The sequence below is a fragment of the Coffea arabica genome, chromosome 11e (genome assembly GCF_036785885.1).
Source record: "Coffea arabica cultivar ET-39 chromosome 11e, Coffea Arabica ET-39 HiFi, whole genome shotgun sequence".
Lineage (NCBI taxonomy): Eukaryota > Viridiplantae > Streptophyta > Magnoliopsida > Gentianales > Rubiaceae > Coffea > Coffea arabica.
Window position 1 is genome coordinate 56,882,904 of NC_092331.1, and position 18,241 is coordinate 56,901,144.

The 18,241-nt window shown below is 35.6% G+C and overlaps 2 protein-coding genes across 3 annotated transcripts; both read right to left on the minus strand.

The window, feature by feature from the left end:
• Positions 1-315: 315 nt before the first annotated feature.
• Positions 316-5,005, minus strand: LOC113717988 (uncharacterized). 2 transcript variants are annotated; one of them, XM_027242868.2, is made up of 7 exons: positions 4,622-5,005; positions 3,292-3,752; positions 2,474-2,657; positions 2,145-2,369; positions 1,892-2,008; positions 790-1,023; positions 316-554 (listed from the first exon to the last, which is right to left on the minus strand). In XM_027242868.2, the coding sequence occupies exons 1-7, from the start codon at positions 4,688-4,690 to the stop codon at positions 540-542; spliced, it is 1,305 nt and encodes a 434-aa protein (XP_027098669.1). In that variant the 5' UTR covers positions 4,691-5,005; the 3' UTR covers positions 316-539. The 2 variants fall into 2 exon arrangements, with proteins under 2 accessions (XP_027098669.1, XP_027098668.1); XM_027242867.2 differs by having other exon boundaries at positions 316-615; positions 4,622-5,004.
• Positions 5,006-15,896: 10,891 nt separating this feature from the next.
• LOC113719011 (protein ASPARTIC PROTEASE IN GUARD CELL 1-like) lies at positions 15,897-17,675 on the minus strand. Its single transcript, XM_027243987.2, has one exon. The coding sequence runs from the start codon at positions 17,642-17,644 to the stop codon at positions 16,136-16,138; it is 1,509 nt and encodes a 502-aa protein (XP_027099788.2). The 5' UTR covers positions 17,645-17,675; the 3' UTR covers positions 15,897-16,135.
• Positions 17,676-18,241: the final 566 nt, after the last annotated feature.

Below are 18,241 nucleotides of genomic sequence, written 5' to 3' on the forward strand. Positions count from 1 at the left end.
TTAAACCATACAAGAAATCTAGGGCATACCCCTTGACTAATTTTGCAATTTGTCTTTTCAAAGGTGAGAAAGATGTTTGTTAAAGCCTTTTAATTTCGTTTAAGGTACCAGAAGCTGGAGGCAGGCCTTCGAATTGGGCTGGCCTGGCCTGGTCTGGTCTAAGCCATTGTGTGACCAAGAATAAATTAAGGCTGAGTTTTATGTGATTAAAGAACAGATGAGAGTCTCTGCGTGTCTGTTTCAAATCTCAAAATTCTTGGAAGATTAAGCTGAAGAAGCCTAGCATGCAGACAATGATGATCAAAATAAAATTGGTAAGACGGAAATTGGTAAGGGTGCATTTATAACTGTATGGGTCACTAGCTATAAACAGTTAGCCTATGCAGCTAGTACAAAATGGAAGACTCAAGCAGCTAGTGTTTGCTGTGTTTGACCGTCGAATCTACGCAGCACTTCCCTTGCGCTTGCACTCCTGTGTTGAAGGCGTTGGTGAAGCATCTCTGACATCTGGTGGAAAAATTCTGCATCCCACCTGTGTATCAACAACGGATCTTCTGCATAACAAATGTATATGGACGTTACAGCACTTTCTATAACCACCATCGCCAATCCAACCTGAAAATCAAACATCAAATGATGCTCTCATAAGCGCCTTACCATGGTGCCTTACCAATACATAGTCCCACACAAACAGAGACAGATCCCCAATCGAACTACTAGAGCAAGCAGGCTAAATTGCTCATTTGCTTATCCTGTCAATCTTAAAGTAACATGCTGTAATCAACTTACCAAGATCATTCCTATTAACATGGCTGTAGATCCCACCATTATCACCCTGTCTGGATGGTGAATCCTTGTCCAAACTCCGGAACAAGTTCCAACCACGAGCCCACCCAAGACAGTGCCCATTAGTAGAACAGCACCAGAACAATCGTAGGCAACAAGTGCTTCGACACCTGTTGATTGAAATAACTCCCAGGCATCTCTAGCTGAGTGATTGAAGTTTTTACCATAAACTGCAATCTGGGAACAAGAAGCATTTAGCAGCCTTCTCAAGGTATTCAAAGACACTTATATTTGAATGAAACAAGGTATTCAAATAGTCATAGAAACAAGTGAAGATGAGAATGTAATATGAATTGGTACCCCATTCAACCTCTTACTTCACATTGACCGCTTTTATCTTATTAAAAAAGTTTTAATTTAAAGATCAGCAAGTTAGGTGATTTTAATGGCTTAGAAACCATAGCAGAAAGGGACATCAGAACTTCGTTAAGAATGTCAAACTCCAGTTTCGTCAGCATTCCATGTAATACAGCAACAATGGCATGCATTTCAATAATCAGAATATTCAGTAACCCGCTCCATTACTCCTCCCTTAGAAATGAATCAAAAGCAAATATAAAGTACCAGTTTACCGAGGCATTCATTCAAACAAATTATACATTTGAATGCAGAAGAGTCAGCACATATAGTTTTAAAATATATGAAAGTGGGCGCAAATTTTTTAGGAAAAATGGCTTTTCAGTTTCCTATGCATTACTTCAAAGATATGCCACAGAAATTCACATCAAGGCAAAGTAAATGTCTTTCCAGGAAGAAGTACAAGCAAACATAGAAAACTTCAAAAATTAAACCGACACACCCCAAAAAGTTCAATCTTTCCTAGTGCTTTCTTTTTATTTCATTTGGATACCTCATTGTAATGGCGAATACTTTACCATCAAAATGTGTAGCACACTAGACAAGTTGGGCATCTAACTATGTAAAAAGCAGTCACACTGGCCCTCACTTGGAGAGTTCACCATGGAAATGGCAGTGGCCAAAATATTTTCATACAATTAAACATGCATCGTGAATGGCATTGAGGTAGTAGAAATAGAAGAAGTACCTGGACATAAGCATACTTGTTGAAAAATCGAACTAAAGTCTCCACCAAATGAAACAGGAAATCCACAAGGCAGAGTAAACACTCGTTATTTCCAATCTTTGACCTGATTCCCCTAATCTGTAATGCATAATCCAATCCAGTGATCAATCATAACTTCTGGCATATACAATGAAAGTAGATTAACATCCAACAGACTGACTATTCTTGTTGTTCTAAATAGCCATTTCGATCAAACAGTCAATCAGTTGCATACCTCCCAGCGCAATGTCCGAATAGCAGCTGTAAACAGTGATCCATAGCAAATGCTGCCAAAAGATTTTGTCATAGCAAACTGCAACGAATTCACAAGTGGCTTGGAAGGCATTGATTCTACATCTCGACCACCATGAATAAGAACAAGAAAAACCATTCCTGATACTATAACATGAACGATGTTACAAAGAACCGCTCCAGTCCAGAACAAACTGATAGAGAAAACCTGTATACACAAAAAGTATTCTTGATCATAGACAATAATGCCAAAGTTGCAACATTTCATCTGCATAACAAGATACAATGAAGAGCAAAAACTTGCCAGCTCACCAAAAGAAGCCACCAGCGCCCACTGTCACCTAAGCTTAAAGCTACAACACCAGCTACTCCAAAGGACCACAGTGCCAACCAAAGAAGCATAACTAGCATAAACCCACATGAAACCCCCATAACTTCAGGTAGACTCCATACCATCTTGACAGCTCTTCGTAAAACAAGCATGGTAAATGGAAGTCTAGAAAAAAGCAAAGAGTCAATATATATATAGCTAATAATGATTTAACATATAATTCTTGTGACATCTAAACCACACAAAATCACATGCACCCATCGTTGTTGTTTTTCTGTGGTGTTTTTTTTTGGGGGGGGGGGGGGGGGGGAAGGCGCAGGAAGAGACAGAGAGAACTAACTATGCAGATGCATCACTAATTACACATACTTTTTTTCCACCAAAAAGTAACTCGTTATGACTCCTTAGCAACTATTCTCAAACAGTTGTTAAGTATTTTAATCTTCCTATTGCAAGTTTAACATATGCCCTATCAAAAAGATCTCTGGAAACAAATATGAACATAAGCAGTCAAACTCTCTACAGCTAGCATAAATTCTAACTTGCAATCACAACATACCGCTGCTAGCACTGTTAGTTCCTACAACTTTGACCTCTGCACGTGTTATAGACTCATCATGCAGTTGCAACAAGACACCAGTAACTACTTAAAAGGAAAGTTCTTCACAAGATGACGCTGCTTAGAATTTAGATAAACTCTCAGATTCATGGGTATATCAAAGGATTGTAGGAGCTTATTCATTCTTTAGCACATTCTTAGCCAAAAGAGAGCATCAAAACAGAAGCCCATTATCCTAACCTGTCTATGACAGAGATGACATATAAGAACTGCAAGGCTGCACCAATGGCAAATACAACACCCCAGGCAAACTGCTTCCCCCAAAAGCACAACACACTGATAACCGCAAGATAAGTAGTCAAGAAGTGAACTGCTATCTTCATCATTCCATTTGCAAGTGAACCCAATAAAGACAACCAGATCCACCCGAGAATTGTCCCCACGCCAGCAGCCAAAGCATACATTGGCCAATAATCCTCTGTCAATCCTGCTTGATTCTCAAGAAATCCCATCGTATACTTATCGATGTTGAGCCTATCCTTCGTCTTAAACCTATTATATCCTAGTACCCCAAGAACAAAACCTACCAAAATCAAGTGCAAGACAAACAAAGCTAACCAAAACACATCCCGCCATTGGCGTGAGACATCTGGAGGTAGTGCATGTCTGCCATCTGCACTAATCCGACCCTGCACACCATTCTGCAATCCATTGCCGGAAACTTTAAAACATAAGTACAGACGCTAAAGGGGAAAAAAATCTATCAAGTAAATACCTATAATCAACACCAAATAATTAAGTAAATCAATCCAATCAGATGATCAACAAAGTTGACCAAAGATTTTTGCTTCTTTATCTATGGATTCATTTATATTTTGCTGGAGGAGTCCGTCCAGGAGAGGGGGGAAGCAGGTTTTACATTTATATATATATATAATAAACTTATTAAAAAGGTTGGTTGGGCTTTCATTTCCCCTTTTTTGTTAAAAGGATGGAAAAGGAGGTGATTCTATCTTTCCAGCCTTACTCCCAATTCAGCAGAAGGATCTAACAGTCTGCAGTATCTTGAGTTCTTGATCCAAATTGGTGATCTAATAATCCACAAAACAGAATAAAAATGTAATTTTTTTAATCCAATCCAAGCATTCTCCACAATTCAATGCTTCTAAGTATTTGGAAAAAAAAAAACTTCCAAATTTAGCTAACCATCGCAACCCACTTGCTAAAATCCCACATATCACACAAATTTAAAGTGCATAATTGTGTAGAAAATGTGAAATTGTCTGCCATTTGGTAATGCACAAATATACATGTACATATAAAATTGTGTATATGACAAAATCATGTATGCATGCATAAGCATAAGCACAAGCACAAGAATTGACTATAACCCAATGGTTATGGATCTTTATTTGTCGTCTCAAAAAAACAAGAAGTTTTAATTTTCTACTTTCGCGCTCTGCCCTTTCCCAAAAAAAATATATAAATATATATAATAAAAAGCATGCATGAACAAATATCCGGGCTCTCTGCCAAACTAAGAAAAGAAATGCAGAGGAGAAGAGAGTACCGGCGGAGGGACGGGGAGGGTGCCGGAGGAGTCGGAGGAAGAAGATGTGGAAGTTCGGGAGTCAGTCATAGTGAGTGAAAGATGTTAATGCTACGAGATCAATCAACCAATCAATCTTGACTAAACAGTGACGGCGGCGGTGACTTTGATTGACCGGCGAGAAATAATTAGTCACTATTACTACTAACTTTGATCAACAGCAGCAGAAGCAGCCGCCATGGGATTCATTGATCAAGAGTTTTGCAGACGGCTTTTTGGGAAATCGGCGGCTTTTTTTCATGGATGAATAAATAATGAAAATGGGGAGAAGTAAGAGATAGTAACTGAAAACTCGAAACGGCTTGGAGAGAGGGAGGAGGAGGCTGCGACATGGGAAGAGTTGCCAACAGTTTCCAGTTGGGCTTTTATTAATGAGGAAAAGACTTGGACTAACTACTTTCTCCTCCACGCTCCCTTAAGGCGCGTATTCATAAAATGGGATTATTTCTTCTTTTTTTTTTTTACATTAAATGAAGGAATTTGATTGACTAATGTGGGTAGGGCTGCAAACGAGCCGAGTCGAGTCGAGTTTTGAGCTAATCGAGCCGAGGCTCGACTAAATTTTACCAAGCTCGAGCTCGAGCTCGAGCTCGACGAGCCGGCAAATTTCGAGCTCGAGCTCGACTCGAATCAAGTCGAGCCGAGCTCGAGCTCGAAAAAAAATAAAAAATAATTATTTTATTTTTAAAAAAATAAATAAAATAATATTTTTTTCTTAATAAATAATAAAATATTAAGGATATATACGTAATTTTACTATGAAAATAAAAAATAAAAAAAATATATATATAATATACGTAATTTTATTATTAAATAAAAATAAAAATAAAAAAAATATATATATACCCAAGCTCGCGAGCCGGCTCGCGAGCTAACGAGCTTAATATTCTGAGCTCGAGCTCGAGCTCGAGCTCGAGTTTGACTCGAGCCGGCTCGAGCTCGACTCGAGCTTGACTCGAGCCGCTCGATTCGTTTGCAGCCCTAAATGTGGGCATCCGTCCCACGTCACTAGGACGTGGGTTCTTTAACCTGAATTTAAGGTCCACAGGTTTGACTTCCAGTTACCAATTGATTAGATAGGTAAGCTTTATGGGTCTCCCTTAGGTTACCTCTTAGATCCTCTTAGCTTTAACCCTAAGTTATATTTAATTAGTTGGGTGTGTGTGCCTTATATCGTTTTCGATAAAAAAAAAAAGATTGACTAATATATGAAAGAAATTTGGAAATTACTGCATTTCGGTTTCGGAAAGGACTAACTTCGTTTTGCACCTCCAAATTCGTACCATATTCTCATTTATACTCTAAATTTTAATATTGAACACTTTGCACGGTAACCTCTTTGATTTGTGCCACTTAAATTCTATCGATTAAATTAACATAATAGAAAACTATGCAAATCAATAGTAATGTGCTGAAAATGATCAAAAAAAGAGAGAAGGAGATGCAACTAGTAATAAATGAAATCGTGTCATGGATTTGCACGGTCCTCTATCCTGTTAATGTTTGCGAATGTTGTTGTTAATTGAACTTAAGTAGGACACATATGAAAAATTATGGCGTAAAGGGTCGTCTAAAATTAAAATTTAAAGTACAGAAAGAGAATGATGCATAAGTTTAAGGGTGCAAAGTAAAATTAATCCTTTTGAAAATGAAATAGTAGGCTTTTTTTCCCCCTTCTTTTTAAAGATTACTTTTGGGAGTGTAGCACATCCAAACTTTCATTTAGGCTCATGAAGGGGCAAGGCTTTTGTAGAACATTCTTGGATATTCTTTCCTATTTTAGGGAATATGAAAGAACCAGATTGACTAGGAAAATGTTTATAAAAATGAAAGTAATTCGAAGACAAAGTAAGAATTTGTGCTTCGGGGAACATATTAGAGTGGTTAGCAAGGATTGTTATGTCTGCGTTTTTTGAGAAATAATCTAGATTGGCATTGTTCAGACAACTTTAGACATAATTATTGAGATTTGACGGAGAATACTTTTTGGATTTTGGCATTTTGTATTGATGCATTCGAGAAACAGAGAAGTTCGATTTTCACTTTGAGTGAATAAGAGCAAAATGAATGGCATCACTATTAAGTTAGTGCAATACTCTATATATATCTACTTACTTTTTTTCTCCTTTTGGCCCTTCCTTTTTTTTTTGGGTAGAATCTTTTGGTCCCTTTCAAAGCTACCAGTAGATGGATTAGGTTATAATCCACTGGATCTTTGATGTTGAAGTTGTGTTTGGATTGCATTTTCTAAGATTTTTTATAGAAAAATTACCGTAGCGATTTGATATATGTGAGAAAAAAAGGAAATAGGAAAATGTGATAACGGAAAAAGATGCAATTTTCCGGCGGAAAATGAATGTCCAAACAAGGCTTTAAAATTTTTATGTGGAACATCATAAGTTATCCAAAAATATTCATAATTGATCACCTAATTCTAAGCCTAATTGGATTGATAACAACGTATTAAAAAAGTTATCCCGAGTACTAGACACTGGATTTACCTTTAAAAGAACATCTTTTGCTTTAACTTAGGAGTCCTAATGCGATCTCTTGACAATAACTGTACCATTTTAATATATATACCTCCGGCTTCATTGGTACTCTAGCTTTATCTACCTAAAAAAGATTCAGCAGACGGGACGAATTTGAAACTTCACTAATATCAATCACATCAAAGTCAATCACATGCAAATTTTTTCTCAGCTATCTACTGAAGGATTATTTATATCTCTTGTTTTAGACTATAAACTTTGAACAAGAATACTACAAAGGGATAATTTCAGAAACCTCCCCTGAGGTTTCTGACATTTACACTTACCTCCCCTGTAGTTTGAACAATTACACTGACCTCCCTTGAGGTTACTAATCCTTTACAAATTCAGTCCAAATGATTAAAATATTATTTTAGAGAGTGAAATTAGAATTTTGTACCTGATTTGTCCTTTGTGCCACATGTCCAATGAATGACAAAGTATTATAAATTAATTAACAATTAATAAACTTTAACGAGCGTAGTTTATAGGCAAATACGTATTGCCTATTTAAAGTACCAGCTCTTTACATGTATTTTACTTTCAAACATTTACTTTATCACAAATATTTATTCTCAAATACAGATTTGTATTTACTCTCAAATATTTAATTTTTGTTAAACACAAAACCTACCAGTTTTTCTTCCGTAGAAATATTAATATAACACTTTTTCAATTTTAGTTATAAATATTTATGTATTTAACATAAATTAAATGATTCAGGATAAAATATCCATAAAGAGCCAATACTTTACTAATGTAATGGATGAAAGTCATAAAAAATTAATAGTTTATGAGGCCATTTATTTTTTAACAAATATTTAATTTATATTAAATAGATAACCTACTGATTTTTTTGCAAGAATATTACTTTAACACTTTTTAATTTTTAATTACAAATGTTAATATATTTATCATAAATTAAATATTTGAAAATAAAATATCTGTAAAGAGCTGGTACTTTAAATAGGATATGCGTATTTGCCTATAAACTACATTATTTAAAGTAAGGAGTATAGTTTATTGATTTAAGTTAAGGAGTGTAGTTTATTGATTTAAGTAAGGAGTGTAGTTTATAGGCAAATACGCATAACTTATTTAAAGTACCGGCTCTTTACAGGTATTTTATTTTTAAATATTTAATTTACAATAAATATATCAATATTTGTAATTAAAAATTAAAAGGTGTTACAACAATATTCTTGTAAAAAGAAAATCGATAGGTTATCTATTTAATATAAATTAAAATTTTTAAAAAAAAAAGAAATTGCCTATAAAATGTTAATTTTTTATGGCTTTCATCCATTACATGAGTAAAGTATTAGTTCTTTATGAGTATTTTATTCTGAATCATTTAATTTATGTTAAATACATAAATATTTGTAACTGAAATTGAAAAAATGTTATATTAATATTTCTACGGAAGAAAAACTGGTAGGTTTTGTATTTAACAAAAATTAAATATTTGAGAGTAAATACAAATATGTATTTGAGAATAAATATTTGTGATAAAGTAAATGTTTGAAAATAAAATTCATGTAAAGAGCTGGTACTTTAAATAGGCAATACGTATTTGCCTATAAACTACGCTCGTTAAAGTTTATTAATTGTTAATTAATTTGTAATACTTTGCCATTCATTGGACATGTGGCACAAAGGACAAATCAGGTACAAAATTCTAATTTCACTCTCTAAAATAATATTTTAATCATTTGGACTGAATTTGTAAAGGATTAGTAACCTCAGGGGAGGTCAGTGTAATTGTTCAAACCACAGGGGAGGTAAGTGTAAATGTCAGAAACCTCAGGGGAGGTTTCTGAAATTATCCCTACTACAAATAAGACAATTAGCATGGTAGTTGAATTGGTCACGTTAAGTAGTTGGATTTCATTGGGCAAAATCCGCGCCTTTTATCAAATATATTTCTTAGCCAAAAATATACAAATTGTTTATGAGAAAGGTAGCTTTCAGTAATTCAGAACAAGCCAATCTGACTGGCAACTTGTCTACGTTTCGTTTTCTTGTTTACACTCACTGCCCATTTATTCCTCTTTGGACATCCTTTCCCGTGCTCAGATGGCGATGGTTTAAAGGTGGGGCTCGAATGCTCCGTCGCCGGAACAAGCAGCCAAATGGCTTCCTGCAGCCAGCAAACCTGCCAAAGCAGAGTTCCTTGAAAATCTTGTCAGTTGTTAGCGCTTGTCTTTATTGAACATTTTTTTAGTGTAGGACCAGAACCTCTTCTCCGCCGCCTCTCACTTGGCGTGTGACACTCCTCCTTCTCTTTCGCCTTATCCATTCCTCCCCCTTATTTTATTTACATATATATATTTCCTTGTGTTATTTTTGTTATTTTCTTTCTTTCATCTGGTGCATGGGAGTAATTCGGAGAAAATGAAACAGAAATTAGCCTTATTCTCAGTTATTTTAGATTTACAACATTTCAGAATAAGTAAAAGCCATCTTTTGGGTGACTATAGATTTTAGTTCTTTTCTTAGTAAAAATTTTATAATCAAAATACAAAAGCAATCCAGAATTTTACAAAAATTGATTATCTAAAATTAGAATCTATAATCAATTAAAATAATCAACTCAGAACAAGACTCTTATCAAAGACAGTAATTACTGATAAGGATAAAAATAGTATGTTTATGTATTTATATGTACAATGCAGTGCATTATAGACTTATAGTTAAACCAAGTCCACTGATTTAGTTTCATAAGCAATCTAACATGCTTTTTTTTTGCTTTTAGCAATGATTAAATTAGTTAAATTAAAACATAGCTTTTGAAATTAGACTAACATCAATTGATTTTGTGCATATCCTTGACTTTTAGGCTTTTAGATTTTTTTTTTCAAACTCAGATTACTAAATAATGTCAATGCTTGTTGAGAGTGCTATATACTTTGTTACCTAAATAAATGAAAACGAATTTCAGAATTATCACAAATGTGCTATTCATTGTTTCTCTTCTATTAATTAATGTATTTTTTTACTTCTTTCTTTCCTTTTTATTCTTAATAAACAAGGATTTCTGTTGCCCATAAAATTCAAGGAATTGAGTAATATACCAAGATATCATAACAATTGTACAAACTACCTTGTTTGGATTGCATTTTTCTGGACTTTTTTTGTAGGAAAATTACTGTAACGATTTGATATATGTGAGATAAAAAGGTGATTAAGAAATATGTTCAAGGAAAACGTAGCAATTTTTCTTTGGATTCCTAATTAACTTTTGAAAGATTTTTTAATGGGAAAATTTTATAGAAACTCTCTATTTCCTACTAAATTAAAAACAAGTTTGGATTCTGTTTGGATTCCTCATTTTTTGAAAAATAATTTTTTCATATACTATACTACAATAATATACAAATAAAAACAACTTTAAAAACACAACATCCATACAATATGTTAAAAACAGCTCCAAATATACAATAAATAAATAAAACCTATACCATTTTCTTCTTCCATCTATCACCACTACTGCCACCATCTCCTCTATTCTCCTCTTTCCTTCTCCCTCCCTTTTCCTTCTCCCTTCCCCTTCCCCTTCCCTTCACCCCCACCCCCAAATTTGGCCTCGACCAAAGGCTGTGATCTAGCCACGTGGCAGACGTGGTGGGAAAAAGGAGGAGGGAAGGAAAGAAAGATAGGAGAAAGATAGGAGGAGGAAGAAAGAAATGGAGGAGGAAGAGAGAGAGGGAGGAGGGGAAAGGAGGAAGAATGAAAGGGAGGGGGTGGGGGTGGCGGTGGCGGTGGGTGGTGGTGGTAATTTTTTAAAAATACCACAAATACTTTAAAATATATTCCAAAAACACCTCCAAAAATATCACAAAAAAATATTTACAGTAAAAGTTTTCATACACACTATTACAGTAAAATATTTTAAAAACACCATAAAAAACAACTAATTAGAGCTGTTAATCCAAAAAATAGCTAATACACTTGAGTTCTCAAAAGAAAGCAACTCATCCTCTCTCCAATTTTGTTTTTACTTTTAGTCTCTAATCTTTTTTTGCGCTAGTGAATCTGGCACTTATAGAGACGGCATCTGTCTTCCTTGTCACTCTTCAACGCAATCATATCCATCAAGAGACAAAATAATTCCTCTAACACGCTCTGACCAGGACAAAATTATCCTGCTCGCTTTATATTCCTTTTCCCCAGCTTCACATATTTTTAAAGGATTTTGACTCCTGTTGAATGTTCCCCCGCTAGAGCAACAAACGAAATGGTAATAGTTTTGGGTATAAGTCTACATAAGGATTTTCCTAAACCAAGAACTCGTTATTCCAAGTTCAACGTTTTGTTAAAAAAAAAAGGTAAATTAATGCCAACTTTTTCATCGTGTAACGATACTTTACTTATAAAGAAAATAAAATCCAAAATATGTCAGAAAAATTCGTAAAGCAATGAATGGGAATGTTTCTTCTTCGCATTTTTTAGCAGAGTTGGCCTAATGATCAGGAGAGGGCTCTTAACATCTTTTCTTGTTGAAGAGAATGAACGAGTCCTGGCGAGAGTTGGGCAGACAGTCCGCCGAACCCTTTGGTTCGCCTTAGGGGAAGATGGGGCTGTCACATTTCTACTATCAGGTTTAAGTTTTCAATCTTGTGCCTAACAATTCGAGGTGAGAAGGATACGAGGAAAGGTGGGAAGATTAAAAAAAAAATTAAAATAAGCATCAACTGGTCAAAATTGAGGGGCGAAAATGATACATGAATTGGATAAATTTGTCTTCTTGCAAATAGTTGGAAGGGAGTAGTGCTTATTTTTTATTATTTTATGCCCTATAGTCTTGTATAAAAGTAAGGTATATCTCTCCCTCCTCTTCTTTACATTATTAATAAAATTTTAGAGGCGTTCAAGGTTTTGCTAGAAAAAAAAAATCCTTCTTATTGCGAAGTAAGTAGATGGATTACAGGCCAAGTAATAGGTTATACCAGGTCTTTCAAGTACCATTGACATAGTTCTCTGACAAGCACAGGTTGAATTCTTCAATTCTCATGCCCAAAACTAGCTGTTTAATTCGAGTTGCTGCTTAGTGATGATAACGAATCTTAGCCACATTGCCAAGATTTTCCCAAGCAACAATCAGTAAATTAATGAAGTGGTTAGTCTGCCTTTCACGCGTTGTGGAATATAATGCTTATTTTATGGTTCATATTTATTTAGTGCAAAATCACATGAGTCCTAATTAGGAGGGATTTGGTTAACGAACAATCTTTTCTTGTGTTTTCTCTTGAGTTGAGATGGAGGTCGAAAATGTTCTTCTCACTTAAGAAACCACCAAATCTAGGATCATAAAGAAACCAACACAAGAAAAAGAAAAGAAAAGAAAAGAAACGTCAAGGGGACAAGTGGACAACTCGGGAATAGACAGGTTGTACGCCAAAAGTTTATGGACGAATTTTAGGCTTGCTATCTTTATTCACGTTCCATGTTAATCAATTCTTGAAAAGATCCTTGGTCTGTGGAACCAACTCCAATTTTGGTGAAAGTATATCTGATTCTTTCTTCAAAGTGGAGTTCATTCACATAAATGGTCAGTTTTTTGATACAATAAAGCACTGATTAATCATTTGATACACTAAGTATTGAACATGTAGCAATCGGCCCCACCGGCAATGTTGCTCTATAATCTTCTATATGGTATATGTGTGACTGGCGTTTGGCTTTCCAGACTCTGTTGATTTTTCTTTTTCGATCTTTGATCAATTTTCTCCCAAAAAAAAAAAGCAATTGAATGGTTGGAAAAAATGCGTGTTCCCAAGAACAAAAATGGGTTTGGAGCCCCGAACTTAATCGGAGACCATAGGGGACCTGCGCCGAAATGGGCCTAAAAGTTTTACTCTGAAATGAAACCGAAAAGAGTGTTTAGCAACTGCAGTCTGACCCACTCAAACGCCATGGTTCCGTCGAATTAAATCACCCACTAATTACAGACTAGGCCTACGGAAGCCTCTAATGCTCGGGCTGAGAAGCGGTTGTTTTTTCTTTTCTTCCCTTTTTTGACTACAGTATTTTTACAACAGGTCATATACTAGGGGAAGGAGGGGAAGGGGATGGAGATGGATCTAACTCAACTATTGAGAATTCGGAGAAACCTAAACTACCTCCAAAATTGTTTCAGTAAATTTTGAATGAGAAATGCAGGCAAGAGGTTTCGAACCCCCTACCTACATCCAAGGTGGGACTTTTATCCATTCTCAATGGCCAACTGAACTACTCAGTTGGTTGAAGCAATTGGTTCTAGAGGCAAGGCGTGTTTTAAATCTTTTTTTTTAAAAAAATTTTGAATTTAAAATCTCCTATTTACAATCATTTTTAATTTATCACTCAACACAATCCAACCCTCCCCCAAGTGCGTTTTACTTGGTTTTTCTTTTCCAAAAAAATGGTACCCAAATTTCATTATTGCAAACTAGATGACTCTATATAAAATGCCAATTGAGACACATATAGGTTTTTTCCATGTGCCCATGAATTCAAATTTTTCTGTCCATTTCTTGCTTCTTCAGTTCCATTCCTTCCCTGTTAAAATATATATACTTTTTTGGTGAAATGTCCCAATCTAATAATGTGTTGAATCCTATAGATGAAGACAATGAGAATCCTAATTCTACAAATGTTCATCCGATTATGACATCATAAAGCGTAATGTTTCAAGCTATTCTATTCAAGACATTTTAATTTGCAAAAAACGTGAAAATCCCATACATGACAAAAACGCGCCTTCTGTTATTGTTTTTACGTGTCCCATGTACCCCAGCGTGCTCTTTGCTTTCCTAAACTTCCTTGTGAGGTGTACTTTCAACAAGATGGACCATCAGTCCATCACAAGTCAAAACTTTCCTGTTATTCTTTCTGATATTATTGAGAAGTTGGCAGGCCAAAAAATTATTTACGGCGAGCTTTTGCCGTGGATACTAGAGAACAAGAAAAAGAAAACGTAAACCAAAAAAAAAAAAAAAAAAACGTGTCCCTGCCTCTTCGAGAGTTTTTTGCTAAAATAACACTCTTTTTAAAAAATATTCTCAATTTGATTTACTTTCAAACTTTATTCCCATAATGATGTTATTATTGCCATCTTGTTATCCCGATTGCCACGTAGGATAACAAGAAAGAAAAGTTTTGATCTAGTTTGTAGTTTCCAACACGAGTTAAAATTTTTAATTTTTTTTAATCATAGAGACACAATAAGATTGCATAACTTTGATTATTTCCTTATAATTATTTAAAATAAATTATACCATTATTGACCTTACTATGATTGGTCTCTACATTTTTCTTGAAATGAATCAAACCTATAGCATATATTTTTTCAAAAATTAAATTTGAAAAATTCAAAAATTGCAACAAAAATTGTAAGCAATAACAAGAAAAAGTTACAAAAATTTCAAGGTTATCATATTTGTTTATATTATCCTTCTTACTCTTTGAAAAAAACTTTTACAAGATGTAATAAAACTGAAATTTTCAAGTTTTCAATTGCAAACTAAAAACTGCTAGATTATTTTCTCCTTGATATTTTATCAAACACACGGTGTGAGAAATCATTTGTTATACAATTAATATTCAAAAATTTTTTGAACGCCATAGCAATGTTCCAAAAATTGCACAATAGAAAAGATAAGAGAATAATCTTTGTTTACCTTGATATTATCAAGGATGATAATGAATTTTTATATACTATTAATATAAATATTGACTTCTCAAAATTACGTTTGACAATGAAATGACAATGAAAGGAAAAAATACAGGAGAGAGAGAATCGGAAAAGATATTAGATGAAAAAAAGAAACAGAGTGTGCCTCTATCTCTTTTCTGACACATGTGCAAGGTATGTGATAAAAAAAAGATTATAAAGCTAATAAAATTTTAAATTAAATTACTTTAGGTATATTTTATAGAAGAAGAGTTATTTTGGTAATAAAACCGCCTCTTCGAAGTGCGCTCATTCTGGGAAGGTAATGCGGATAAAGGCAGACATCCTAGTAACACGTAAGCAAGCTGATCGTCCGCAGATCACGCAGATTTTAGCCAAAAAGTCTACATTCAAGACACGTGTTAATATTTCTTACCAAAAAAAAAAAGAGACACGTGTTAATATGCAGCTACAAAAGACCACACTTTCAAATGCACCCAACCATATTTGAGAAAATGCTGATTTTCTTCCCTAAACTTTAAGTCATGAACACATCTTGTCTTCAAACTTTCTAGCATAACATTAAAAAAAAAAAAAAAACTTTCTAGATAATTTTGAAATATTAATTTTTGACTAATTTCATCCTCAAATGAAAAATAAATCAATTTAAACAAAAATTAAAGTTGAAAAAAAAGGTATTTGAGTTGAAAGAGTGAAGACAACTGTTTTATTTTGCTAATTTTAAATCCCATTTTATTTTACTAAATTTAAGTCATGCAAGATTTTTTCCTTCACGAATTCATACTCATCACGTGTCCAATTTCCATTCAAATTGATTAATTTTTCATTTGAGCATAAAATTAGTCAAAAATTAATAGTTCTGATGCTACATGTGTTATATCCGAAGGCTTGAAAAGTGTTATATCCAAAGGTTTGAAAACAAAATGTATCCATAGTCTAAAATTTAGAAATTGAAACTGACATTTTCCCAACCATATTTTGTCATCAAAGAGCAACATGAGTCAACATGCAACATGTTGAATACTTAGAGTGACTGGCCAGTCGTCATTTAGACCCTCATATATTATAGTTAATATCATTTGATATACACTACCAAAAAAAAAAATCAACACTAAATAAAAATAAATTCTAGCACACATGACACCGCCACTGCGTGGACCCAGCCCCATTGTGTTACAATTATTCAGGGTCGGGCCATCTATTAACTTAAATAGGCAGTAAAAAACCCATCTAGAAAAACTGTAAAACAGTAACTTCAGTCTTCATTTTTCAGCATTTGTTGGATGAAAATGCAATGAGAGAATGGGCAATGTCGAAACTGACACGTGTCCCTTGCTGCTGCACATTTCCGATGATGGAAAGCGAAGACGACGTTGGAGCAAATGCAAAGCAAAACGTCCCAGTTGAATCCACCGGGATCAAGTAATTCTTAGCCGGTAGAGACAGGTCCTTCCCGTTGGAAAAATGAAACGACACCGTTGGAACCTCCACGCTCTTCCTTGAACCCAAAGCGAAACACGTGTCAAATAGAGCTACTCCGTTAGTTGACGGCAAGTTTTTCGTGCCCTTAACAAAGGCATCACGCAGAGCATTATAAGTCTCCGTTGGAAGCCTCGTCACCGCCGTTCCGGAATCAATGATGACCCCACCCTCGCCGTTGTCGGCTAACTTAAAATTTGACGGAGGAACCGGAAGTAACTCTCCGGCCACGCTAATCCCCGTCAAGTCCATGTAGTAAAAGGTATCGAGCTTCGGATTTTGCAGTAACGGCGCGGTGACGGCGTCAGCGGGGACAACGGAGTCAAAATCGAGAGTGGAACTGGCGTCAGAATCGCGGTCCACGAGGCAGTACGAAAACGACTTCGCTTTGATTTGGGAAGGAAAAGACAACGGGCCGCCGCCTAAGCCGATTAATCCTGCAGCGCCGACAAATAAGCCTTCGTTATTGTGGCCACAGCCGATGGCTATGTTGTTAACCGCTGCCGAGTCGCCGAAAGTAATAGTCTCCGTTACGAAATCGCCGACGGTGTAGGACCCATCTCCGTAAGACACCTGGTAGAGACACGTGTTATTCCGACATTCGGACACGTCGAGAGATTTGCATTGTTGAGCTTCGCACGTTAGACGAGAGAAAGAAGAGGAGGAAGCCGGCTGGAAAATTGGGTCGGCTTGCTGATAACAGTCGCTGCAAGGAGCACACTGGACCCAGTTGACGTCACTCCCAGAGTCGAGTACCATGTAAACCTGGCTCGGTGGGCGACCGATTCCGACTCGGCTGAAGTACTCCCCGCTTCCCTGACTCGTTCCGGATATTACAGGCCCTTCCATGGCTTCAACGTCCAATTGGGTCTCCATAGGCTTCAGATCCGCCTTGGAAATCCCATGTACAGCCAGATCTAGCCGGGTTTGGAGCGAGTTGACCCGGGCCGAGTCACGCCCGAGTCGAGCTAGTGTCAGTGCCTTGTAGTCGATATCTGAGGCTTTACGAAGTCCCACACGGGAATGCAGCTTCAGACTCAGCAAAGATGATGAGGAAGAAAAGCTAGTTTCTTGATTTTCAAGTGATTTTGTAGCTTGAGAATCTACGGTAAAAACGTCGAGTGTTTTCTGGAGAGACGAAGTGACATCAAGAACATTAGTTGCTGAGCTTGGTGGAAGTGTACGAGAGAAAATTGAAGAAATTATAAGGGAAAATGAGAAGAAGAAAAGAGCCGTTTTAGCCATATTTTCTTTCACCGGAAGGGAAGGGGAGTGACAAATGAGAGTGAGGGACTGCATGCATATATAAAGGGCGGAGAGGAGTGGGGGCGTAGGGGGGGGCAGAGGAACAGTAATCTTTGAATGTGAAGAATTTGATGATGCTTTATTAAGATGTTAAATACTTTGACCGGTACTAGATTATGCTGAGACTCATTTGCTTTGCATGATTTAATTATCTTAATCCATCAAAAAAGATGGTCCCAGGGCATAATTGTTTTCAATATTTTTTATGCTAGATCTCGGTGCAGTACTAGTGCACGAAGTATACAATGCATTACGAATTGCTATTGGCACATTTCATCTCATTTTTTAATTTTTTTAGGCAATATTGAAAGCCTTGGGATTTTTCATTAATTGCACTAGCTAAGATTCAAGAAATAACATACGTTAGTTTTAACTTTTAGTTATGTCAAAATTCACCCCTCTTCCTTGTTTGTGTGTCCGATTCACTTTATTTTAGTACTAGCGGTGCACTTTGATTAGAAGAACCGAAATTCATAAGCTTTGCCGTATCACGTGATCAAGAGATCAAAAGAGGATTAAGAATAAAGTAAATGAGTTGCATGATTCAATGTACTTTTAATGGCTTTTTTAGCTGAAATTATGGGCTCGGTG